Source organism: Eurytemora carolleeae, unplaced genomic scaffold (genome assembly GCF_000591075.1).
Source record: "Eurytemora carolleeae unplaced genomic scaffold, Eaff_2.0 scaffold139, whole genome shotgun sequence".
In the NCBI taxonomy this organism is placed as follows: domain Eukaryota; kingdom Metazoa; phylum Arthropoda; class Copepoda; order Calanoida; family Temoridae; genus Eurytemora; species Eurytemora carolleeae.
This window is the reverse complement of record NW_019396175.1, coordinates 61,508-89,231: the sequence shown is the minus strand read 5'-3', so window position 1 is coordinate 89,231 and position 27,724 is coordinate 61,508. Positions and strand designations below refer to the sequence as shown.

The 27,724-nt window shown below is 33.5% G+C and overlaps 2 protein-coding genes across 3 annotated transcripts; both read right to left on the bottom strand.

Annotated features, from left to right (window-relative positions):
• Positions 1-761: 761 nt before the first annotated feature.
• On the bottom strand, positions 762-27,569 carry LOC111697202 (solute carrier organic anion transporter family member 5A1). 2 transcript variants are annotated; one of them, XM_023467109.1, is made up of 5 exons: positions 27,450-27,569; positions 5,146-5,287; positions 2,408-4,588; positions 1,274-2,102; positions 762-1,187 (listed from the first exon to the last, which is right to left on the bottom strand). In XM_023467109.1, the coding sequence occupies exons 2-4, from the start codon at positions 5,254-5,256 to the stop codon at positions 1,284-1,286; spliced, it is 3,111 nt and encodes a 1,036-aa protein (XP_023322877.1). In that variant the 5' UTR covers positions 5,257-5,287; positions 27,450-27,569; the 3' UTR covers positions 762-1,187; positions 1,274-1,283. The 2 variants fall into 2 exon arrangements, with proteins under 2 accessions (XP_023322877.1, XP_023322878.1); XM_023467110.1 differs by lacking the exon at positions 27,450-27,569 and adding an exon at positions 13,527-13,753.
• On the bottom strand, positions 24,797-27,194 carry LOC111697208 (zinc finger protein 512B-like). The gene is made up of 2 exons (XM_023467115.1): positions 27,187-27,194; positions 24,797-25,343 (listed from the first exon to the last, which is right to left on the bottom strand). The coding sequence occupies exons 1-2, from the start codon at positions 27,192-27,194 to the stop codon at positions 24,797-24,799; spliced, it is 555 nt and encodes a 184-aa protein (XP_023322883.1).
• Positions 27,570-27,724: the final 155 nt, after the last annotated feature.

Sequence of the window (27,724 nt, the reverse complement as noted above, 5' to 3'; positions counted from 1 at the left end):
TACCCTTCTAAAACAGAATTTTGTTTTTTGATAAGGGAATTGACAAAACTTTGCAAAAGAAATGTAAAACTTTAAAAACAGAAAAATTATTATTAACTGTTTAAAAATAAGAAACAATTGCAGAATATCATTAATTTGAAAAGATCCCTTTAAATATCCCCTTTGCAAGTTCCCTCGACAAGTTTGCACACCTTGAATAATTGTTATGCATTAGTTTAATTCTAGTCTAAGTAAACAAAAATGCACAGTGCACAGTGAGCACAGTGAGCACAGTAAGCACAGTGAGTACAGTGAGCACAGTGAGCCCAGTGACCACAGTGTGTACTGTGTACTGTGTGTACTGTGTGTATAGTGGAGTAAATTGAAAAAGTACAAATTATCTTGTACCTTCGCACTGTACAGTAGTTAACACAAATGCACAGTGCACAGCATTTTAGCATTATGGGAATTTTAAAGTGTTTTAATAAAGGAAAGTCTATTTGCTGTAAGACTAAATGTAGCCATTTGTGTATACAATACATTCTACAGAGTGCAGGTTTAGTGTACGTATATTTTTTTGTGTGCACAATGTATGGTGTATATTTAAGTTTTTAAAAATTTGGTTGAAAATTACGCATTTTTGAACAGACAAATCTATTGTTTAATGAGTAATAACTAACTTAATTAAAGAGAAACATCACATTCAACATGTCTGTGGAAATATTTGGTGAGAGGGCAGTATGCAGATTTCTCAAATGGGATACGAAAATCGTTAATGCATAATATTTAAATATAGGTGAGTCTGCTGTAAACGGAATTCGTATGGTTTAGCCTAATTCCAAACCGAAGTCTGGCATTTCGAAATTTTACTCCGCTCTAGCTTAAATGTCATGGTCTTGCTATTACATGAGAAATATAAGAATACGAGAAAAGAAGATAAATATTTACAGAGTTGGCAGTTACATATGTTTCAGGCTTGTTAAACACGAATGAGATTTCCAACTCTATAAAAATGTATACGCTCATAACCATACTTGAAAAAATATCATAAATTGACTAAGAAAATAATTTAAAAGTTAAACCGAAAATGTTTAGAATAAATTGATTAAAAAGGTCAGCATCGATTGTTGAATCCGGTAAAGAATATTAACCGACAATTTTGGTTCAGCTCTGAAGATTAAAACTCCAACTCTTGAAGTAGGGTTAATCTGAAAAAGAGAAAATTTAGCAAGAAGATCAAAGCTGATTTTGAGTCAAACAGAAAACATGCAAATGAAGAAAAACTTAAAATTACCTCAAGTTTTTTAATCCGATTTGTTGTGTACTGGGATCATAGGCTGGTGGGTTGGGGATTGAACTTGGCTCAGAGAAGAACTTGAATCCTCTTGAATCCCTAAATCCCCTTCTTCAACATCCTCCACAGCTCCAGGTCCATCCAATCCATATCCTTTATCCAGGGACGCAATACTCCCGACAATATCTCCCATGTTGATCCCTCCCTCCAGCTTCTCCTTCTCCTCCCTCTTCTTGATCAGCCACCAGGTCAACACGAAGATAAGAAAAGCAAGAGCTTTTATCCCGGCACAGATCCCAACATACTTGTATCTAAAGAGTTCTATATCATAGAGTAGACACCTTCCCCCGGCTCCCTCACAAGTCTGCTTCCAGAGTAGGCAGGTAGAGTCTATAACAGCACCAAACATAATCGGACTAGGAATATAACCAAACAGTCGGAAGATAACGAACTGTATTCCCAGCGCGAACGCTTTCTCCTCCTCCTGCACACTTCTCAGGGTCACCATGACCAGGGGCATCTGAGTAATAGCAACCATGAGGGTCATAAAGAATAGAAGAATCATGAAGGGATAGATCATCTTGCACTCTACATAACAGGGTCCGGAGGTTGCTATGGGAACCCTCGTAACTCCGGAGCCATGACTTGGATTAAACCCAAGATCGTCTTCCCCAACACATGCACAGTTTGTATAATTATCATTGGAAAGGAGGGAGGTGCATCCAGCGTGGCAGGGTGAGAAGTAGGTCAACCCGTTGGCTCCACAAACCGGCTGCACGTCGTTTATATCACAGGAACATCCGAGATTACAAGAATCTGTCAGATTCACCTAAATAATAAATAATATAAGAAAAAAAAAAAAAGAGATTGTAGATTTATTTAACGTCTAATTTTCCTTTGTATAGTCAGCAAAGTATGAAACATTATAATAATTCTAAAATAATTTAAATTTTCAAACATAAACACCTAAAATGTAACACATTAAAAAATGTCAATCTCCATTCAAATCGTTCCAAAAACTAACTTTAAACGCGTTTTTAATGAATGGTTTACTTTTTGAATTAAATCAAATTAAAAATTTTATATTGTCGGACATTATTTGATTTGATCCTGGTAGAAAATATATTTATTTACCTGAAATAACTCCGTACTATTGATATTATACGGAGATGTTGCTCCTGCCATGTTAACGTTGCTGCACCCCAAGAGGAACAGCATCCCATAGAAACAGAAACAAAGTACGTTAAACAATATTGTCATCTGTATTGCTCCCCTAGGACCAAGCTGTAACCTCTTGAGCATATATCCACCCAGGAAGATCCCAATGCAAGCTCCGGGTATAGCTGTCCCTCCTGTTAGCAAGGACGCCTCAGACTTGCTCAGGCTAAACTGGGTTTCAAGATACTTTGGTAGGAAGACGACAAATCCGGAGACGATGACAAGCTCCATGCACGCACCCATACATGCCGCCAGGTAGACCCAGTTAGTGATTAGTTTCCAGATACATCTTGGCAAATCTTTTAGATCCTTCCCATAGGTTCCCTCTTCCTTCACCTCGGAATCATTCTCCGGAGTCCTGACGGTCTTATCCTCAAGGTTGGATTTATTATACTTCTCCAGAAGGAAAACCTTTCTCTTCTCCCGCTTCAACTCCTTGGGAAAAGCAAAGAACGGTATTGAGATGAGAAGCATAAGAGCTCCACAGATGAGAAACCCTCCCCACCACATTCCAACCCAGTGTCTACTACTAGAGTCTATATTGAGCTTGGCAACGTCTTCATTAAATGTATCGACGAAGAAACTAAGGAGATAGGCTCCAAGCAGAAACCCTACTACAGGTCCAAATGCAACAGTACTGTACATGAAACCTATGTACACGCTAGCAGCATCTCTCTGCACATGATCATCGATGTATGTTGTACCAAGGGTGAGAAGAGGTGAGCCTCCACAACCCAAGAATAATTGAGCAATCATAAAAACAAAGATGGGAAATGCTGCAGACTGAGATGTTTCCTGGATACAGTTGTTCTCCCTCGTAAACTGATTGTTGTGTCCGACAATAGGTGGAGATGATAAACCCTTGAGATTATCTGACTCCAGGAGCTGGTTTAGTTCTCCTTCTTGTATCTGCTCCAGGACGCTCTTCTGCTGGAAGTTATAAGAAACATGACAAATATTCTCGTCTGACGAATTATCAAAGGATAAGCTGTATGAATCTGATATGAAGTGGGGCAAGGAGAAAACAATTGATCCTATCCCCATCACAATTACACCGCAACCAATAAACATTGGTATATGTCTCTTGGAGCCCAGATAGGAGACAAATATCACAGTTCCTACATTTCCAATCTCGTAAAAGGAAGCTATAATGCCAGATATTGAAGACGGTATCTCATACCTCTTCTCTATTGTTGTGATTACTGAGTTTAAATATCCAGAAGATAAAGCTTGCTGCAAGGTAACCAGCATAGACAGTAGGAGGACGAATACCTTAATAGAGGCCAGAGGTTGAGCACATTGAGGTTTACAGGCTAGATATCCACAGTCCATGAGAGACGAGAAATCGTCCTCAAGTTCTTCTTCGTCCGGATGAGACATTCTTCTATCCTTCTGAATATTCTGAAGAAGCTCCGATGTCGTTTGGGCTTCAATAGCGCCTCCAGTCAGTTTGTCAAGTACGTCAACCAGTGCTCCGCTAGCAGTCCGTTTGTGTCCTGGAACAAACCCGGCAGAATGGGTTCGCATGTGATTGTATCCAACCGTGTGAGAGTGAGAACGTTTATGTGTCATTTGATTTCGTATCATTGATGTTGCAGAGCTGGAAGTTGATCTTTTATGAGTTTTTAAACTTTTACAGGGTTCCTCAGAGGGACTGTGGGAAACATTTTCTCCGTACAAACCACTGATTGTGTATACATTGGCCGGGGGAGGTGGAGGTGGGGCAGACCCAGGTTCCCCGCCCTCACTGCTCACTAAACTAGAGGTAGTTATCACTGAGTCTGGTCTATGGAGATCTTGTAACACTTGAAGTTTATCATAGGACGGTAAATCTAGATCAGAGCTATGTCCCCGTCCGTTTTCCAGGTAACTTTTAGATCCGGAACTTCGTGCTCCATCTGTTCTTGCAAGGCTAGACGGATTGGACGAAGCAGCTCCAGTCTTGTAGGACGCAAGAACGGGGTTCTCCATCCTTATAATATCCCTATCCTGTGACCTACTGCTCCTTTGTCTGTTGAACGGCTGGACCAAGGACGGAGCAATCTGATTTTTTGAAGAACTTCGCTGTAAACTATTCTCAGCTTTAAATGGATTGTCCTGAAATTGATGTTTCAAAATAATATTTCCAATTTTCTAGTGATAAGTTTGTTAGAAACTTTTGATGCAAACTATCGAGGAAAGTCCTTCTCTATGATCTATTCATAAATAAATCCGGGAAATTTGAACCTTCAAAGAGATAAAATTTCTGATTTGATTTTGAATCTCAATCTCAAAACTGGAAGCTTTCGCTCCCGCAGGAAGGTGAAAATTCATAACAGAATATTTTCAGAATAAAGAAATTGTAAAAAAACAAAAGTTCAGAACTCTCTTAGAAGATTCAATATGAAGTTTTTACAAAATTATAAACTTAAGTCTTATAGGTTGAAAAAAGTAAGTTTTGAGCTGTTTCAGTTTTCAAATAGAGAAGAGAGTGCAGAGATCCAAATTAAAGTTTTAAACTATTCATAGAGGGTATTAGGACTGAAAGAAAATTAAAATAAATTTTCCTAAAAAACTAAAACGATATTTTATGAATAATTAAGAAAGTGAACAATCTTAAAGAAGTGATATTAATTTCTTAAAAAGAAAAGAAGGAAATTTTTTTGGTTTCATCCCTGTTTATATTGAGACTGGGAGCTGTCTACAGAATCTACCGGACAAGGATAAACTGAACCTCTTCTCGCATCCTGTTCTCCTTTCCATCCGTCCTTCTCTCTCAGCTCCATGGTTCTTCTATGGAATCAGAATCGGACTCATCTGAAAGAAAAAAATAATTAAAAGTTTGTCATCCAAAAAAAATCAACAAAACAAAAAGGGAACTTTTTAAATAGGATTTAACAATTTGCCATTGTAACGGTTTCCTACTGGAAAATATTTCAATTAATTAGTTTTAATAATAAACTCATTAAGCTGCAAGACACGAAATATGGTTGGACCTTGAAGTCAGAAATATATTTATATCTAAGATCAAATCTGCCCTAGTTTAAACAAAGAAAATACAGCTGTGTCTGTATATAAATAACAGTTTAAAAATGTGCTAAAACATACTGAAATGACATGTTGATAAAAACTCGGTTCTGTTGTATACTGTGTTAAATACTAAACAGAGTATTGAACTTTAAACTTCTATCATCTGTAAATGGAATCAATTTCGTGTTAATTTTTTAAATATTTTATATTTTGCATTAATTTAAGAGTAAAATTAATTAATCTTTTTCTTTTATCGTTAAAAAGAAGATTTTCATTAGTATTTAAAGGGACAGACCGGCTATGTAAGGTAGTTAAACTGAGTATGCAGTGTTGTGGAAACATTCAATAGGATTCATTTGAGACAAATAAAACTTTTTAAAGATCTGTAAATCCTGAGTTTGAGCGCAAAGTCAACGTTTAAAACTCCTACTTTGGGGGTGGATAGGTTTACAAAATTGTTTTTTTTTTCAATTATTAGATAACGACGACGAAAAAGGTAACCAAAATTCTACAGTAAACTAATTAGTTGTTTAGGAATAGGTTGAGAAAACAAAAATTAACTCTTTATCATCGAAAATAAGTAGTCTTATACAATTAATAATTTCTATAATCTCTCTTTAATCACAAAGATTTTCTGCAGATTTTCTGGAATTTTTATTAAAAAGACAACGTTTGAAAAATGCGAACAAATTCATAGAAAATAAGAAATTCAATATAATGATGAAAAAGGAAATTATTAATTCCAACTTCGATTTATTGATAAATTTCTTTTGAGAAATATATGTTCCTAAGCATCTAATTAGTTTATTATAGAATTTTTACTATATTTTTCGTCGTCGTTATTTCATAATTAAAAAAAACCGATTCTGAAAACGTACCCACCCAAATTCGTGATTTTGAACGTCGACTTTGCGCTCAAACTCAGTAATTTCACATCGTGGAAACGTTTTATATACTCAGCTTAACTACCAAACATAGCCGGTCTGTCCCTTTAAGGTAAGAAGATTTCTCATCCAAGTAACAAGTTTAGAAGAAAAATAAAATTTAAAAAATTCTCGTTCTTTGTTTATTTATTTTTGTACGCCCCCCCCCCTTGCTAAATAACCTATTAAAATCAAACATCTCCACAATGCAAACCACTAAAATTGTAATAAAGTGCATGTGCGAAAATATGGTTTAAAAAAACAGTTGTTAGTGAATAGATAACGAGAAACATTACTTTAAACTGTAATGAATCTGGACGCAATAATCATTGTATAACAGGATTGTTCTACAAGAACTCCTTCAGGAAATTTCTATGAAAATATAAAAAAATGTCCGATTTACTAAGGTACCTTTATCTGATCAAAAATGTCAAAGATATCGTCAATTTTCTGTCTTGAAAACTAATTCATTTTAACAATTTCCTAACTTTTTCGGCGTCACTTTTTACAGAAAACCCCGATCAAATTATTTATTTTTAAAGAGGAAAACATGAATATCTCATTCATTCTTGTTCGGACCAAGTTATTACGGGTACTTTGTTGTGAATCTGACATGGTACTCTAAAAATAGTACTCTAGAGTCCCTTCCCATCCTCAAAAATATTTTAGAAGTTTTTTATAGTAAATTTTTTTTATTTAGTGGGGGAATGACAGTTTTTCAGCAAGTTTTTTAGTCGTCATAAAAACAAGTGACTGGTCCCTTAGAAAATATATAAATAAGTTACATCTGGTTATGAAAGGAAAATGCAGAAAACAAGTTTACATTTAGATCAAAGTATTAAGGNAGCGGGCAAGGGAGAAGGTATTAGATTAAGAGACAGGTTTAAATAAAGAATAAAATTTTCTAACAAATATTTCCAGACAAGGGTTTCTGATCCGTTCTCAAAACTGGTTTACAGAGCTTCCAAATAAAGTTAAATATCAAAATTATGATGTGACATTCGATCAAGTTAAATTCTAGATGAAAACCGTTTTTAAGTTGGAAGATTTTTTCCTTTTTGTGTCGATTCTTAAAGTAATTCAAGTAGACTTGATGTTTGAGTGTTTTTAATTATTATTTTGCAATTCATTTTTAAACGATTTTTTTTGCACTTTACGTATTTTTTATTTTGACTTGTCATATCATTATTGCTAAATCAAAAGTTTTAACTGTAACAAAATCTAAATTTTAAATTTTCTCAATGTAAAATATAATTTTTATTTTGCTCATAGAAAAAAAGTACGAAAAACTCAACTTACTCAAATATATTGTATATATAATGTAAAAAATGTTTTATAAAAGAAAAGCTGCTTTTAAATGAAAAAGTGGTATCAAATCTTAATTTTTGACAATATATCGAGATATTTTAGATATCTTGGAACTTTCCATGCAAAGGCGTTAAGGGCAAGAATGCCAGGCGACCTTCATCCCTAGCTTTTCTAAGTTGAGGGGGAGGGGTGCCCCCCCCCCCCTGCATCTCTTAGAGATTATAAAAACAAACTGGGCAAACTATCGAAATATAGGAAAAATGACATGATTTTTCTCTGAAATATTTAAAATATTCGAAATTATAATTAATTTTAAGTAAATGTTAATCAGATTTATGTAATCTTACAAATCAAATTACAAATTTCTGACCCCCCACCCCCTCTTAAAATACCATAAATGCGACAATATTTCCATTTACCCTTTATAAAATAAGTTCATAACCGATAAACTTATAAACCAGTTTATAACTGGTCCAAGTATTAGACGGAGCAACAACATGGTTTTATCATATTGAACCAAACTGAACCCAACCTGGCTATTATCCAAATGATCCTGTTCTCATATATTTACATTTATAATTTTAATTATTATTAAATAAGTATCATAAATAAAGATTTGCATTTAAATAATTTTTCATTATAAACACGATCTATCTTAAATAATTATCCTCCATCTAAGATAACATCCGCCATTTAAAACAAACAATCTTAATCTTGAATAAAGATCCTCCATCTTGAATAAATATCCTCCATCTTGAATGAATATCCTCCATCTTGAATAAATATCCTCCATCTTGAATAAATATCCTCCATCTTGAACAAATATTCTCCATCTTAAATAAATATCCTTTACCATGGATACATATCCTCCATCTTAAATAGGTATCCTCCAATTCGAACAAATATTCTCCACTTTGAATAAAAATCCTACATCTTAAATAAATATCCCCCATCTTAAATAAATATCCCCCATCTTAAATGAATATCTTCCATCTTGAATAAATATCCTCCATCTTGAATAAATATCCTCCATCCTGAATAAATATCCTCCATCTTGAATAAATATCCTTCATCTTGAATAAATATCCTCCATCTTGAATAAATATTCTCCATCTTATAATAAGCTTCTTATTTAACAAAAAAAAAGGTAAAGAAACCCTGTAAAAAAAAAGAATTTGATCCTATAAAACTCTTGTTTCTTTCCCCCTGGAATAATATTTGAGTAATTTAAAATTCTTCTAACGTTCCAACAATAAAGAGCAGTGAGTTTTACTTCACTTCAGACCTCATTAAACATCAGTTAAAGATGTGGTTGTAGAAAATGATTTAAAGGAGATGAAAGTAAAGATTTTTAAGAAGACATGTAAACAAGGGCGACCAAGAGTAGAAAAATGAAAACAGGGCAAAACAAAAATTAAAAACAAGACAACGCAGAATTGAAGCAAAATAACCGTCAAGAGAGAATGACAAGAAAAGAAAGACAAGGGCCGGGAAAAACAACATGAGCCAGAACAACAAATGAAGAAAAATAAGAAAAGAGAGTTGGAAAAAGAAATGTAATGAAAAGAAGTAGCAAAGAAAAAAATAGCAAAATAATGATATTGAATCGGAAACAGAAACGTGCAGAATGAAAAATATGCCATAAAATGTTTGGCCAACCTAATCATTTTTATTCTTGGCAGCATGCGACTTTTTATAAACTGTTTCATTAAACTTATTTATCAAGTATATTTTACATAATTAATTCTGATTAAATCCCTGAAACAATAGTTGCTGGGACCAGGCGTAGACTAATTACATACCTGAAAAATAAAAAAATCTTAAGACTGCGTAGTTTTTTTTTTATAATTTACAAATTGTGTTAGTCTGCTTAACAGTTATATCTAGTATATAAAGTCAACTATCTAGTCTATTTAGTCAGCTAGTCTGCTAGTCTGCTAGTCAGCTAGTCATCTAGTCATCTAGTCTGCTAGTCTGCTAGTCTGCTAGTCTGCTGGTCAGCTAGTCTGCTAGTCAGCTAATCAGCTAGTCTGCTAGTCAGCTAATCTGCTAGTCAGCTAGTCTGCAAATCAGCTAGTCTGCTAGTCAGCTAGTCTGCTAGTCTGGTAGTCGGCTATCTAACAAGTCGTCTACCAAGACGTCATTAAAAATGTTTTGGAGAATTGTCTCTAAACTTCTTTACTAGACAAAGAACTTAACTGTAGCAATATTTTTCTTTCAAAATTTGAACAACAAAGACAAAAAAGAAAATATATCAGAAATTTTATCCAGTTCTATCTGTCACATAAACATCAAAACGTGATCATTGTAAAAAATCTAAATAAAGATATGTGGAAACACAAGAATACACGTTAAAGTAAAAGACAAGTTTTGACCAAATGTAAAAAATGGAACTTTATGATTCGGTTATTGTCCTTAGTGAGGTAAATTTCTCTAAAGTATATTGCATAAAAGCGTAAAGTGGATGTCGTCGTAATTTTAGGTGACCCCCCATTTATAGAGGGTTTGCCCGATTCACAACGGTACTCAGATAGAAATGCGGAAGATAATGTGAAGTCGTCTTTCTGGTTAAATAAGTGTTTAATTCAGTTTAGTTCACCTTTGTTCCTGAAGCAAGAAATGCGCAACAGTTTTCAAAAACAAAGGGTACTAAGGATACTATTGTTATTTGGACTTGTCTCTATAACAACACTTTATGTTACGTTTCAGTCCCTTTAAAGTAAGTATTCACATGTATTGTTTATGTCTCCTTTAATGATTAAACTTCAGTTCATCGATTCATCCTGAGTAACTGAACCATCCGGGAAAACCAACCAGAACCCTGAGAGAAATCAATCCAAAACCAATAATTTATTATCAGTTTAGAAAGAAAGAAAGAAAGAAAGAAAGAAAGAAAGAAAGAAAGAAAGAAAGAAAGAAAGAAAGAAAGAAAGAAAGAAAGAAAGAAAAAAGGAAGGAAGGAAGGAAGGAGAAAAACTAAGAACAAAAGTTAAAAGAAACTGAGAAGGTATTCAACAACAAAAAAATTATTTAAGAATTAAAAATCTAAACCATGGAAGCTAACCTTCACCAAAGTTTGAATGTTAAAATATGCTCAAAGTTTATGAAAGTTACAATTTGTAGTTAAATAATTTTATGAATTCTGCCAGGTTATAAAACAAAGAAATTAAATCCTACCAAATTGTTTTAGCTCATCAGTATAAAACTGTACATTAAGTCTGGAAAACAGGAAAATCCTTCCATGTGAAAGCTATACGAACCGAATCCTAATTCTGGCAGAATTCTAGAAATCGAAAGGTTTTCTGAAGTCAGGAAATCTTGTTTTTCTCAACCCTAGTATATGCAATGAAAGGTTGATGGTAAAAGTGCAGAACTCAAATAATATTTTCCCTTCATTTATCTCTCAACCAGCAGTTTTTTCTCAAATTTATTCTAATCCTAAGTTCTACATCTGCAAACTAAAACTAATGTGAACCTTTTTTGCAAAAAAATATTTTTTCACAAAAAAGTGTAAAATGGAGAACCAATTTACTTTTTGAAATTTAATTTTTTCAAATTCTGGCCAGTTTTTTAATTTTGTAATCCAACTAGAAGGGATTTAAAAAGATTAAATTTGTAAATAATGTTGGATAAAAAGCTGATATTCATGGATAAATAGGATATTAATGGATCTAAAGAAAGATATGAAAGGATCTATGAAATGAGGAAATATTTAACAGGACTTCAAGTTATATTTTTTCTTAAAAGATTTATTTTAACATTGTTTCTTCGTTAACAATATAAAAAGATATAATCTTAAATCTTGCGAATTTATCTGTTGTTAATAGCAGATTTTCATAATTTTTCAAAAATTGAAACAATTTTTGGCAAAATTGTTTTAATACAATCAAAATGTACATCTTTTATAAAAGATAATCTTTAAATGTTTGTAAAAGGTAAACTGATTTGATTTTGAAGAGATAATTAATTCTGTTAATGACCAATTAAGAAGACTAGGAACAAATTAAATAACTAACGAGAAGTGACTGAACCACGCAGACGTAGTTTAACCTCGTCTCTTGTACTCCGGTTCAAGCTGAAGAGAAGTGTTTGAACCACGTCTGTCCGGTTCAACCATGTCTATTAGATGAATAAAAACTATTGTTAAAAAGTTCATCACACATTATTTCATAACATTTTAGTGAGTTTCAAAGAAATAAGACTCGCTTAGTTAAGGGCCCATCTCAAACCCCTAAGAGAGTGAATAGCTTAGTTAAGGGCCTATCTCAAACCTCTAAGAGAGTGACNTGTATTGCAGAGGGATATAGAAACATCATGCATTGCAGACGGATATCTTAAACCCCTAAGAGAGTGACTAGCTTAGTTAAGGGCCCATCTCAAACCCCTAAGAGAGTGACTAGCTTAGTTAAGAGCCCATCTCAAACCCCTAAGAGAGTGAATAGCTTAGTTAAGGGCCCATCTCAAACCCCTAAGAGAGTGAATAGCTTAGTTAAGGGCTCATCTCAAACCCCTTAGAGAGTGACTAGCTTAGTTAAGGGCCCATCTCAAACCACTAAGAGAGTGACTAGCTTAGTTAAGGGCCCATCTCAAACCCCTAAGAGAGTGAATAGCTTAGTAAGGGCCCATCTTAAACCCCTAAGAGAGTGACTAGCTTAGTTAAGGGCCCATCTCAAACCCCTAAGAGAGTGACTAGCTTAGATAAGGGCCCATCTCAAACCCCTAAGAGAGTGACTCGCTTAGTTAAGGGCCCATCTCAAACCCCTAAGAGAGTGAATAGCTTAGTTAAGGGCCCATCTCAAACCTCTAAGAGAGTGAATAGCTTAGTTAAGGGCCCATCTCAAATCCCTAAGAGAGTGAATAGCTTAGTAAGGGCCCATTTCAAACTCCTAAGAGAGTTTAAATATGAAACTTAACAAATTTTTCGTGTTCGTTCAACAATTCTCTTAAAATTCAACCAATTTACACAATGAGGTAAATCTGGTGGGAAACTACAGCAGGCTGGAGTTAAGGTATCCTCCATACCCACGTAAAAAGGTTGGCTGAACAGCTGTAATTACTGTAGTAAATTAAAGCAAATTTAGGCGACAAACCTTAAATTCAAATTAATTCCATCAAAATATCCCCCCTCAACTCCCCACACACATGTATACACAACAAAACCCGGTAAATAATAAAAAATTCAAACATTAACACTAATTTGCAATTAACTATTTAAATTAATGAGATATTTATTAAAAACTTTCTTCCGATTCCTTGTCATATTCCTGTTTTAATGTAAAGTGATCATCAGTTTAAAAAGTGGCTTTTCTGATTCACAACAGTACCCATATAAAGCTTTGTCTGATTTAGATACCCATATGTTTTCCTTGAAAATTAACCATGTTTTCCTTGAAAATCAATTATTTTCAATTGTGGTTTCTTATTTAAAAAAGTAAGTAAGAAATTGTAAGTTAGTAAGTAAAGTAAGTAAATGTGTAATTAAATTTATACAACAGAAAACACGGAAGAAATTGCAAAAATTATACACTTTACAGCTAGAAAAACGACGATATCTTCTGCATTATTTATCAAATAAAGTTCTTCAGGGTGCCGTTGTGATCTCGGACTTGGAGGGACACGAAAATACAACGGTATATTCCCTGATCCAAAAATCGTTCACTAGGACACCCCAATACAACGAGTCTCTTTAAAGTGCAGTTTTTATGAAATTTAGGAAACAAGTAACAAGTTATATAATATATCAGTAATTTAGATATCTGTCATAAAATGAACCATATTACGATTTACAAACAAACCTGAACAATAATCACTACCGCGCTAGAACTTCACATGTATCTGTATTAAAATCTGAACGTTTACGACACTTTTTCAAACTTTGTTCACTTCACTGTACAGGATAGTACGATATTACTATACCAATATCTGTATGTAGCGTGCATGCACACAACTTGTTGCTTTACGCAAGTTAGATAAGGTTAAGACAGTGGCTGGTGCAGAGTAGAGGCACGACGCACGTACACTGATCTTGAATATACCTGGCTACACCATAGCTACACTGCACCCAGTGTTCACAATAACCTTACGCGCGCGTACTGCACAGTTCATCTGCCCAAGATCTCTAAGCACAAAGCAGTGAGCACCTTGAAAACAAACCCAGCCCGGGGATATATGAATCGTAAGGAAATGAGTAAAGCAGGTTTTGTAAACTGCTTTTATAAATATAATGTTGCTAAGGCAAGAGAACGCACGGGAAAATATCATCCCACCTTTTTCCCTCCCATTATTTTTACAATCATATGTGTGTGTTTCTCAAGATCGTTATATACAGTAAAAATATTAGACAGCTAGCTAAATATTTGACATATATCTAAGATAAATGTTAAATATAATCTAGGCTGCACTGAATTCAATAATACTAGATTTAGTTTTCAGATTCTAGGTCAGAACGTTTTAAGTGTTAATTATACCAGAACGAACTTATCACTATCATATGTAATCTGAGCTGGGAACTTTTGAATGGTGGATATCGGGATTAATGCTTGATCCGCTCTTTTTCTTAATCTCGAGATTAACTTATGCTTGTTTTCCTCTTGTTACTAATCTTCAGATTTATTAACCGATCGGGATTAAGGATATCCCATTCTAAAGTTTTCAGCTCTGGACGGACTAAGTTAATTCCTTTAGGAAGTACAATCATTTAAAAGCCAAAAATAATCTGCCCTAAGCTAAGAATAAATTGCGAAGATGTCAATTGTTTCTCATAAGCACGTGATTGCTATGGAAATTGAGTAACGTCCGTCATGTAAACAAAAGTTTCTACCTGTCTGGCAAGTTAAACAGAATGATGAATTAGGTTAAGACTAGATTAACCCCCTAGGATTAATTATTGGTATTTTAGATATATGATTGTATAATGCAACTCAGCCTTAAAAATCATGGAGTTTTAAATCACAATATATTTTCATCTGATGATAGTATGAAGTAAGTCAATTTATCACAAATTCAAATGTAAAAGGTAGATTTTTGGTTTTGATTTAGTTAATTTTTTCTTGTATTGCAGATGGATATAGAAACATCTTGTATTGCAGATGGATATAGCAACATCATGTATTGCAGATGGATATAGGAACATCATGCATTGCTGATGGATATAGAAACATCCTGTATTGCCGATGGATATAGAAACATCATGCATTGCAGATGGATATAGAAACATCATGTATTGCAGAGGGATATAGAAACATCATGCATTGCAGACGGATATAGAAACATCATGTATTGCAGACGGATATAGAAATATAATGTATTGTAGACGGATATAGAAACATCATGTATGGCAGACGGATATAGAAACATCATGTATTGCAGACGGATATAGAAATATCATAAATTGCAGACGGATATAGAAACATCATGTATTGCAGACGGATATAGAAACATCATGTATTGTAGACGGATATAGAAACATCGTGTATTGCAGACGGATATAGAACTATAATGTATTGTAGACGGATATAGAACTATAATGTACTGCAGACGGATATAGAAACATCATGTATTGCAGACGGATAAAGAAACATCATGTATTGCAGACGGATATAGAAACATCATGTATTGCAGATGGATATAGAAACATCATGCATTGTAGACGGATATAGAAACATCGTGTATTGCAGACGGATATAGAACTATAATGTACTGCAGACGGATATAGAAACATCATATATTGCAGACGGATATAGAAACATCATGTATTGCAGACGGATATAGAAACATCATGTATTGCAGATGGATATAGAAATATAATGTATTGCAGACGGATATAGAAACATCATGTATTGCAGATGGATATAGAAATATAATGTATTGCAGACGGATATAGAAAATGTTAGATTGTATTCAATTGACCACCAATTTGTATTTCGTCCTTGCTTTGTTTTATACTTTTTTCCGGAACCAAACTGACAATAGATGAGAAATTATACAGAGGGGAAATAGAAAAATCACAATTTGTCGTTTTTCACCTTAAATTAGAATTTTTGCATCTGAAGGAAGTGACGATTCGCATAAAACTTAGATTTTATAATACTCTTAATACCTGGTTTGATACCTGATGTTGAAAACCTTTATTTTGTCAAAATATGAATTCTGCCATACAAAATACTCAAAACTTAAAGTTTTAAAGTTATAAAGTTTTAAAGGTTTACAGGTAGATATTGGGAATTCCAAAATTAGAGTTTGGGACGAAAATCATTGCTTTTAATAATATGGCTATATTTAGGTTGCATGTAAAAAATGTAACTCTGGCTTGTTTGAATTTCTAAGTGTCCACTCTGAATGAGGGGAGCAGGATAAAACGTGAGGGATTAATTACAGAACCTTAATCTGAGATAAGATGGATGACTGGATAATTGAATAAGTTTCGCCAGGTTAGGACGGAGCAGATGTTTTCTAATAATATCCATTCTGCACTAGAACCTTAGATTATGTTTCATTTTACAATATAGTAGAACAAGTACTATATGTACATCGTTTACAGCAAAGTACACTAAAGTTTATAGTTCTGTCTACAGTGCAGGAAAAGAAACAATTTGTCTACATACACTATCAGTTTCACTATTTAGAACTACTACATGCACAGTCAATTGTGCAATATACTAAAATTTGCAGTACTTCAGATTTTACATTTTCTTTGTATAGTTAAGTTTGCAGTACAGTAGAATATGTAGTACTAAGATAATGAATTTTATCAAGTTCTTTGTATAGTCAAGTTTGTAGTACAGTATTCAGTCCAATACAGTACAGTACAGTATCCAGTACTAAAGATTAGGAGTTTAACCAGTTCTTTGTATATAGTCAAGTTTGCAGTACAGTAGAATATGTAGTACTAAGATAATGAATTTTATCAAGTTCTTTGTATAGTCAAGTTTGTAGTACAGTATTCAGTCCAATACAGTACAGTACAGTATCCAGTACTAAAGATTAGGAGTTTAACCAGTTCTTTGTATATAGTCAAGTTTGCAGTACAGTAGAATATGTAGTACTATAAATAAAGAAGTTCCATGTACAGTCAAGTTGATGGCCAATATGATGTTCATTACTAAAGCTTTACTGTACCGTATAATGTAATATAGTTCAATAAATTTCAACTAAATTTTGAACACATTTAAAGTTTCAAAAGTTGCCAGAACGACAAGATGCTGATGACTTGTTAAAAGGTTGATAATTGAATAAGTTTGACATGTTTTAAGCAGATGCTTTCAAAGATATCCATTTCTCCATGTTCTCCAGGAGTTAAATTAATTCAGATTTAATTCCCAAGAATATAATTATTAGGAGATGAGGATAATCGTATCTCCTAAGATGAAGTTTAAAATTGCATTGATTAAGTGGTATTTTCTCTATAAAAATCAAGCTCTGGGTAGAAAAAATAAGTAAAAAATAACTATATTTAAGTCACCCAAAATACTCTTAAAAACTAAATCAGTCCATTTCGACTATTGGAAAAAAACTGGAAAAATTGTATAACTTCACAATGTAATACATGCATAGATTAAAGTTGTTTTGAAACTACTTCCCAAAGAACTACATTCCTACAATTCATAAAAGTATCGCCTAGGGGGAGATATATATATATATGCAGATGTATATGTATCGTTGCAATATATTCTAATATATTCGTATTCATACGGTAACCTGGAGTTTATTCAAACCGAATACAGAATGCATAAAAGTAAGACGAAAGAGAATTTTTAAATCAAGTTAGAATATGGAAAGTGGAAATAGGAGTGAGGATAAGGAGAGAGGAGTAAGAATGAGAAGAGAGGTGTACGAATGATAAAGGAACAGTAAGAATAATGAGAGATGTAAGGGTGAAAGGATGATAAGAGAATAGAAAGGATGGTGAGATAGGAGTAAAGATGATAAGAGAGAGTCAGGATGATAAGAGAGTAGTAGGATAAAAAGAGATGAGTAAGGATGATCAGAGAGGAGTAAGGATAATGAGAGAGGAGTAAGGATGATCAGAGAGGAGTAAGGATAATGAGAGAGAAGTAAGGATGTTGAGAAAAAAGAGTAAGGATGATAAAAGAGGAGTAAGGATGATGAGAGAGGAGTAAGGATGATGAGAGAGCAGTAAGGATGATGAGAGGGGAGTCAGGATAAAAAGAGATGATTAAGGATGATGAGAGAGCAGTAAGGATGATGAGAGGGGAGTTAGGATAAAAAGAGATGATTAAGGATGATGAGAGAGATGTAAGGATGATAAGAGAGGAGATAGAATGATGAGAAATACTAAGAATGATGATAAAGAAGAAAAATAAGAAATAAAGGGCATATTGTTATATAAGAATAAATAAGTAGTAAATGGGAAAATATTGTGTTTTTCTCAGAAAATTCAATTCTAACAAATCCAAGAGATTTGCAGAGAAATGTTATTAGGAATACATTTATATTTATTTATCTTGCTTATGCAACCTTCTGGGACATCGAAAAGCTTTCTAAAGGAATTGAGTTTTTGCCACAAACTCTGATGTTTCAATCCTTATATCTCTGCAACCAGGTCCAGATGTCGTAGAACTTTGATGTTTTTAACTAAAAATTCTTATAAATCAACTAGTCCAAGTTTGAAATATCAAAGGTCGCAACAAAAAAAAATTTCTTTACCACATTTTTAAACATGTAATAAATAATTGATCATGTATTATTGATGGTATTAGTATTTTATCACATAAATAATTACATTAATTAGGTTTATGGTGTATCAGTAGCTCTTATTAATCAAGTCACAGGTTGATAAGGTGATAATTCATTTCAAGGACAAACCATGTAAAGATAGATTTTTCTCTTGGTCTAGTAATCCGTGAACCTAAACAATAAGGACCCCCCCCCCCATCCTTAACAGTATGGAGACCCTTATCCTATACAGTATGAAACCCCCTTATAAATTCTATAACAGTATGGAGACCCGTATCCATACAGTATGGAATTCCCTTATTAATTCTATAACAGTATGGAGACCCGTATCCTATACAGTATGAAATACCCTTATTAATTCTATAGCAGTATGGATTCCCGTATCCATACAGTATGGAATTCCCTTATTAATTCTATAACAGTATGGAGACCCGTATCCAAAACAGTAAAGGAGCCACCCCATTTAACCTTAATAGAATGGAGACCCTCTATACTCTTTACAATAAGAAGCGCCTATATTCTGAACAGTAAGAAGCCCTCTTATCCTTAACGATAAGACGCCTTCTTATCCTAAACGGTAACCCAAGGCCCCCGTCCCTCTAGACCTAAACGATAAGGCGCAGCTCCTTATCCTAAACGGTAACCCCAGCACCGCCCCCCTCCCTATTTAGGTATAGGTCTAGATTTAGGTGTAGGTCTAGATTTAGGTATAGGTCTAGATTTAGGTATAGAGACCTAAACAACAAAACATTCCGAATGAAATGTGTGTGTTGTAGAGTTATTGTCTGACAATTATATATCATAAAAAATTAACATATGAAAAAGACTGGGAACTCTGGGAATGCTAGGAGTAAATATATTGAAAGAAAGAAGAAACAAAAATCAAAATCATTTGATCTTTTTTGTGTTCAGCAAATAATCCATTTTATAGCCAATACAAAAAGATGCTTGAACAATGACATCTCTTCTTGTTTAGTAAATACTCCTAGATTTCTCGTATAACACCGGAAATAACAGTAATTTACTACTACTCATCATTTACATCTAGATTTTAGTAATTCAAGTAAATCGTTTTCATTTTTATAATACTCGTAGTTTATAGAATATAATATTTTTTATTCTACCGGAGCTACAGTTATACTGATGACCTTGAGAGAGGTTGCGGTAAATCCAACCCGTTCTCTGAATACTCAATTGATATGTCTCAAACTACCATCTCATTTTCTCAAGAGGGTTCATGTTATTATCAAGATTGGTTCAAGAGAGAATCCAGGACGGTTCATGAATGAATCCAGGACTGTTGGTGTTAATGTTACAATATAGGTTGGTTCAAGAGAGAATCCAGGACTGTTAGTGTTCATGTAAAAATCTAGGTTGATTCAAAAGAGAATCCAGGTTTCTTAAGTGTTCATGTTACAATCTAGAACGTTTAAAGAAAGTTCGTGTTATAATCCGGGATGATTCAAGAGAGAATTCAGAACTGTTCACGAACTATTCTAGGACTGTTCATGTTAAAATTAAGATTTAAGAGAGAATCCAGGACTGTTCAAGAGAGAATCCAGGACTGTTCAAGAAAGAATCTAGGACAGTTCATGAATGAATCCAGAGATGAAATTTAAAGAATTTGAGCCGCGGTTTAAATCTGCAAAAACCCGGTTTAAATTAAACGCCGCTTAAATCTTGAAACATTTGATACAATTCTAAGTGGAACCAACCATATTTATGGCGCGGCTTAAATTTAAACCGCCGCTCAAATTCTTTAAATTCGGCCACAGGACTGTTTGTAATAGAATCCAGGAACGGTATATCCGTGCATCCAGTTCGGTTTTTAATAAAACCCGAGACGGTACATGAAAGAACTCCAGACGGGTTGTTTTGAAATCTAGGACTGTTTTTTCATATTTAATTTAGCTAGTTTAGAAGTTGAGGAGTCAGTGTGGAAAATAATATTTTGCCGCATTCCAACAAATAATAAGTGCAGCAGCTTTTCCCTTCATTATCCAAGGTTATACAAATACAGGGTGTCGGAAGAAAAAGTCCCATGGTTGGCCTGTTCATATTAACATTTACCTAAGAAAATGACTACTTTTAATTTACATTTTTTCAGTCACAACCTACACACTCCAGACTGTAAATCAACAAGTATAGATATTCCCTGGAAGCAGGGATTTTCATTTTTTCCTTTAAAAAAACATTGCTGCCCATTTGTAGAAATGCAGGATAAAAACTATCTCACAAGTTTTATTTGACAAAAAATATTTATAGAAATATTATGTGTGTCGAAATTCTGTCATTTTAAACCTTGCTTGTCGCTCAATATGTCGGAAAATAATCCCCTCTATTGCTTGATAAAATATCATTTCTTCAGAGAAACTATTTTTTATTTCTAACTGAAATATAATAACAAAACTTTATCCTTTTTCTCCGTATGTCTCGAGACTGTGGATTATTCCCTCTCAATTCCAGTTTTTCCTTTTTATGTGTGTGACATTTTCCGTTGGCCTCCGGTTAGGGATAATTGATGAAACCAAGTTAAAAGTTTCTTACTTCAATAAATCCAGGAATATCTGGTTCTAAACCCATATTCTGGCTCCAAAATACACCTTCCCTGGCTCCATGGTATGTTTATCCTGGCTCCAACTTTATTCATTTAAATACAAACGATGACGCTTCAAATCTTGGAGAATTCAAGGATTCAAGGATTTCTTTTCTCTCTCATCCTTCCGCTACTTTTTTTTTGCTTGCTCATGGCTTTGCAAATATTATCAAGTTCTTTCCGTCCATTCGTTTCTTATCTTTTTAAATATTCCATTTCTTCTCAATCTCTTTTTTTCTACATTCTTTTTTCAACGTGTATTCCCTTTTCTCTTATATTCCTTTTTCTCATCTATTCTAGTTTTTTCTCTTTTTCCTTTTCTTCCTTTTTTCTCCTCTAGTCGCTTTTCTCCTCTTGTCCCTTATTCTCCTTTATTCCCTTTTCTCCTTTTTTCCTTTTTCTCCTCTAGTACCTTATTCTCCTCTTTTCCCATTCATCTTCTATTCCCTTTTCTCTTTTAGTTCCTTTTCACCTCTATTCCCTTTTCTCCTTCATTCATTTTAATCCTCTATTCCCTTTAATCTTCTATTCCCTTTTTCTTCTAGTCCCTTTTCACCTTGGTTCCCTTTTCTCCTCGGTTCCCTTTTCTCCTCTGTTCCCTTTTCTCTTCTAGTCCCTTTTCTCCTCTATTCCCTTTTCTCTTCTCTTCCCCTTTCCTCTTCTATTCCCTTTTTCTCCTCTTTTCCTTTTTCTCCTCTATTCCCTTTTCTCCTCTATTCCCTGTTCTCCTTTATTCCCTTTTTTCCTCTATTCCCTTTTCTCCTCTATTCCCTGTTCTCCTTTATTCCCTTTTCTCCGCTTTTCCCTTTTCTCCTCTATTTCCTTTTCTCTTCTATTCCCTTTTCTCTTCTATTCCATTTTCTCCTCGATTCCCTTTTCTCCTCTATTCCCTTTTCTCCTCTATTCCCTTTTCTCCTCTATTCCCTTTTCTTCTCTATTCCCTTTTCTCCTCTATTCTCTTTTCTCCCCTTTTCCCTTTTCTCTTCTATTCCCTTTTTTTCTCGATTCCCTTTTCTCTTCTATTCCCTTTTTTTCCTCGATTCCCTTTTCTCCTCTATTCCATTTTCTCCTCTATTCCCTTTTCTCTACTAGTCCTTTTTCTCCTCTATTCCCTTTTCTCCTCTATTCCCTTTTCTCCTCTATTCCCTTCTCTCCTCTATTCCCTTTTCTCCTCTATTCCCTTTTCTCCTCTATTCCGTTTTCTCCTCTATTCCCTTTTCTCCTCTATTCCCTTTTCTCCTCTATAGTCCCTTTTCTCCTCTATTCCCTTTTCTCCTCAATTCCCTTTTCTCCTCTAGTCCCTTTTCTCCTCTAGTCCCATTTCTCCTCCATTCCCTTTTCTCCTCTATTCCCTTTTCTCCTCTATTCCTTATTCTCTTCTAGTACCTTATTCTCCGCTAGTCATATTTTCCTCTATAGTCCTTATTCTCCTCTATAGTCCCTTTTCTCCTCTATTTCCTTTTCTCCTCTGTTCCCTTTCCTCCTCTAATCCCTTTTCTCCTCTATTCCCTTTTCTTCTCTATTCCCTTTTCTTCTCTGTCCCTTTTCTCCTCTTTCTTTGTATTAATCCTTCCCTAATTCCCCAACCTCCTCTTCAGCTTATCCTAATTGACCTCTATTAGTGGTCACTCGACACCTGTCAATATTCTGACTCTTTAACGATAAAGGATGAAAACTCGATGAAAACTCGATGAAAACTCCATATTCACAAGAAAGGGCATAAATCAGCTTCTTCAATGCGAGCGATGACAAATTTTAATCCCACAAAAACGCTATAAAACCTTCTTTACAGGACGTTAAAGATGGTTAAGAATATATTATTTCACAATATTAACATAAATTAATTATTTTGCATAATTTATTTAAATCTAAAATTATTTCATAAAAGTTTGAAATTCAGTCCCTTGTTTACAAAAAGTTTTTTGTTTATTGGGGATAAAAACCCAACTAAGAAAACCTTAATCTAAGTCATAGCCCACTAACCATCTACGCGCCTTGAAAAACCTTCAATGTTTTAAAAAATAAAACATCAAAGAATTGGTCTTAAAAACTGATTTAAATATAGTTTACTTTTTTCTTTTCTATTCTATTCTATTCCTGCCTAATGAAGTAAATGAATATAAATATACAGAGATGGATAAGACTGGAGGCCACTAAACTAATCTTGTCTTGAATAAGTAAATGAGAAAGCATGAAACGAAAACAACATCAATAAGATAATTGAAGAATAATTAACACAACAAAGACGATTAAAATATGAATAAATTCCAGTCCAAGAAATTCTTATAATGTTAATTTCAAAACAAAGTTTTGACAAAACTATGTTTAAAATTTTTCCCGTCTTAGTATAATTTTGGAAACTTTATTACCGTTATGTTATTGAATACAAATTTGACATTTTCCACACACTTAGACATTTTTTCAACCTCATCCAGTTGACAAGACTATAAAAAAAGTGTTGCCAGTTTCAATACATAGTAGTAAATTTCTTTATTACTGTTATGTTATTGGATACAAAGGAATTGAGTCTTTGCCACAAACTCTGATTTTCTAATCCCTACATCTTTGGAACCAAATGTTGCAGACCTTAGATATTTCAAACTATGAATTCTGTTAGATCAAATAATCTGAGTTTGAAATATCAAAGGTTTACAACATTGATATCTAAAGATATTGAGGTTTAAATATTTGATTTTGTTCCAAAGACTCATTTCCTTTGTCCCTCCTCATCAAACTAATGAACCAGGTTGGTCGAATATGCAATAATTCCCCTTCTTGGAAACTTTTTTATCGATCCATACTACCAAACCAAACCAGTAGGTTTTCTTACCACTCTGGGACTTAATCTAGATCTAGGTCTATATTTAGGTTTGTAGATCCAGATTTAGGTATAGGTCTATATTTAGGTGTAGGTCTATATTTAGGTGTAGGTCTAGATTTAGGTGTAGATCTAGATTTAGATATAGGTCTAGATTTAGGTATAGGTCTATATTTAGGTGTAGGTCTAGATTTAGGTATAGGTCTAGATTTAGATATAGGTCTAGATATTTAGGTATAGGTCTATATTTAGATAAAGGTCTAGATTTAGGTGTAGATCTAGATTTAGATATAGGTCTAGATTTAGGTGTAGATCTAGATTTAGATATAGGTCTAGTGATCGGTCGAAACCATAATTAAATAAATTAAATTGAATAAATAAATATAAAAAATAGCCTGTAAACTGTGTGTTTGTGTGATGTCTGATTAAATATTCCATGTTGAAGGATGCAAAACCAGTATTTAAAGCATAATACACGAGAACACTCCTTAATCTTAGAACGTGGTGGAAAACATTGCAAAAAAAGGGATAGGTCGGAGAAAAAACATATTTTTAACTTAAAATAGAAATTTTTAATATTTATATCATGCAGTGACTTGATGCCGTAGACCTTTGATAGACTTAATTTCCTTAATCTTTAATTAATCAATAAGTTTGTAATTATATAGGAATTGGAAAAATAGAGTTTGTAACGCGTGTTCAGTTCAATAAATCAGATGGAAAATAACCTTCACAGCTGAAGTAAAAATGCTTTTTAAATGTTTTAAAAAGAATATTATTTTTTTGAACATCTAAGATAGAATATACATAATTAATAAGGAAATGGAGTTTCTATGTCCTTGTCAACCACTAAAAGATATTTAGAATTATTATATTTAAAAAGTTTCTTTCGTAAAACAATTAAATATACATTCAGGTAGAAGTTGAAGAAAAACTTCTAAATAAAAAAAGATGATCTAGGGAAACCAGACATGATGTCCGGTTACAGCAGTGAGATGAATTCCAAATATAGGAACCCTAACCCTTCCACCAAACCCTTTCCCCTCAGNAGGTCTAGATTTAGGTGTAGATCTAGATTTAGATATAGGTCTAGATTTAGGTGTAGATCTAGATTCAGATATAGGTCTAGATTTAGGTATAGGTTTAGATTTAGGTCTAGGTCTAGATTTAGGTATAGGTCTAGATTTAGGTATAGGTCTATATTTAGGTGTAGGTCTAGATTTAGATATAGGTCTATATTTAGGCGTAGATATAGATTTAGGTAAAGGTCTAGATTTAGATATAGGTCTAGATTTAGGTATATGTCTATATTTATGTGTAGATCTAGATTTAGATATAGGTCTAGATTTAGGTCTAGGCCTAGATTTAGGTATAGGTCTAGATTTAGGTATAGGTCTATATTTAGGTGTAGGTCTAGATTTAGATATAGGTCTATATTTAGGTGTAGATCTAGATTTAGGTATAGGTCTAGATTTAGGTATAGGTCTAGATTTAGGTCCAGGTCTAGATTAAGGTCTAGGTCTAGATTTTGGACTAGGTAGAGGGTTAAATTTACAATAAACTTGATTAAATACAATCTCTGTAATGTGTGGAGCAATAAAACTTATTTAAGATGGAAACTAAATGACTTGTCAATAATCTCTGGCTTCTCAGATACCTCTCTCTCTATCTCTCGATCTCATTCTCTCTTTTAGAGACTAAAAGAGGAATTTTCCATCCCAGAGAGAACTATTTCTTCAGAACCCTTCCACGGTTCAATATCCGGGATATCGTACAAGTATATGAGGATTAGAAGGATGCAGATACAAGAATTTAATTACAATCTGTGTAAAAACCTTCCATAATCTGCAGGACGGATTAACTCCGTAAGAAATGTGTTTTGTCTGAACCTAAACTAGGAGCTGGTCACGGTTGATAGTCTACTAGAAATGCAGTATTACTCCTCAAAGCGGTTTCTTGTAAATCCGCAATTTGGAAAACGTCTGAACAAACCAATATTTTGGATTTCGAGTGACAAACTATAACTGATGTAATTTTTAACTTTACTCCGAATTGGCTTATAATTATGCATCCCCTAATTATGTCTCACAATCATGTTAGTCTAATTATAAATTGATCTTTTATTATGTTTCAAACACATAATTAGTATCTCTTCCTGAACTATCGACTTTATCATTGATTATCTACAAAATGCAGGAAGAGTTACAAAATCCGGTTTACACAATTCGACCATTTTAAATTGGAATGCGCGACCACTGCACCTTAAGTGGCTCAGTGGTTTTAACGTCCAGTGCAGGGGGAAGGGTTAATTTCATGCAATTTGGCGTTGTTTGTGGTCCATTTTAAGAGACAAGGTTGGTCTAGAAAACAGGTTTGAAAACTGCTTGTAATGGAATCTGTAGATTAAAGATAGTTTTATACTCAACAGTACAGAGAATGAACAAAATTACCGTTCAGACTATTTTATCGCCATCAAAACACTAAAAGAAATAATTAAATGATGTACTTTAATTCAAGTCCAAGAGCTGGAAATTACATACCTAGAAAAAGTAGAAAAATACAGGTAAAATAGATTATGATTAATAACACAAAGTAAATTATGATAAATTCAGTCGAGCTGAAACTTTTCATTAAGTACAGGGTGTCCCACAAAACATGACAGCTAGTGAATAGTTTTAAATGTCTTCTTTTATAATTTATACAGTTCGTTGATGCCAAACAGAATAATAAACACATCACATGGCCGTCATATTATAGTAAAATTGATTTTAAAGTAAAGTATATTTGAGTAAAAGATTTTTTTATCAAAATAAACTGCAAAAAAATCTTTAATATCTAATTATAGTATATGGAAGAATACATTCAATACTATTTACCAACTGTCATGTTTCGTGGGACACCCTGTATGTTCAAGATATTTCGAAAAAAACTTACAACTATTACAAATTAAGTTTTCATTTTAATTCCTGTGTAGAAACTATAACATAATTGTCAGAAACACATTCTTTTGATTTTGATTAAAATGTCGTTGGGAGAAAAGAGTAATAAACCAAGAAGTAGTCCCCCTCCCCACTTTTACAAAATGTTCTCGTTATTTACAAAATACAAAGTAGAAAAAGTAAACTTTAAGTGTACACTGTACAATGTACATCAAGTGTACAGTGTACATGAACAAGTAAAGCTTTCAAGAGTTTTTTTCTAAACCCGTTTATAAAATTCAAATATAAACATAAACATAAATGTTTTTGTTTTAATATCAGTTTAATGGACGAAAGATTGGGAGAAAATCCATGATTATGAATCAACCTTAACTTCCAGGGGGTAGGTAGGCTTGTAATTTGTATACCTTTTCATTACCGGCGATTGGGGGGATTTTTCTTGTCTCTGCAGTAGTCAATACTTTACTCAGATATCAGCTGAGAGCAGGGGAAAGCAAGGACCCAGAACACTAAGATCTTAAACCAGGATTTTATAGTTTAAATTCTAAGAAAATTGCCGAATAATTTGTAAAGAAGTTGATTACCAGTTTTTTTCCATTTTTTAACCAAAAAATATTTCTACATAACTTTTTGAAAATTAATTTTTAAAGTTTGAAGGGTTTATAATTACCTGGTGATTATAAGTTGTGTCCTGAAACCAGATTTAACTTGAAATGTAAAATATCACAGTTTCAGTATTCACTGCTCAGAGTATGCTCTTCACCTAGTGATACTTCTTCAGTCAGTGTTTGTAAGAAGATTCAGATATAGGTCTAGATTTAGGTATAGGTCTAGATTTAGGTCTAGGTCTAGATTTAGGTATAGGTCTAGATTTAGGTGTAGGTCTATATTTAGGTATAGGTCTAGATTTAGGTGTAGGTCTAGATTTAGGTATAGGTCTAGATT

Excerpts from the sequence above, each read along its gene's own strand:
- LOC111697202 (XM_023467109.1), bottom strand. The coding sequence starts at position 5,256 with ATGGAGCTGAGAGAGAAGGACGGATGGAAAGGAGAACAGGATGCGAGA. Across the intron at positions 4,589-5,145 it reads CCCAGTCTCAATATAAACAG|GACAATCCATTTAAAGCTGA; the intron begins GGATGAAACCAA and ends CATCAATTTCAG. Across the intron at positions 2,103-2,407 it reads ATAGTACGGAGTTATTTCAG|GTGAATCTGACAGATTCTTG; the intron begins GTAAATAAATAT and ends TTTATTATTTAG.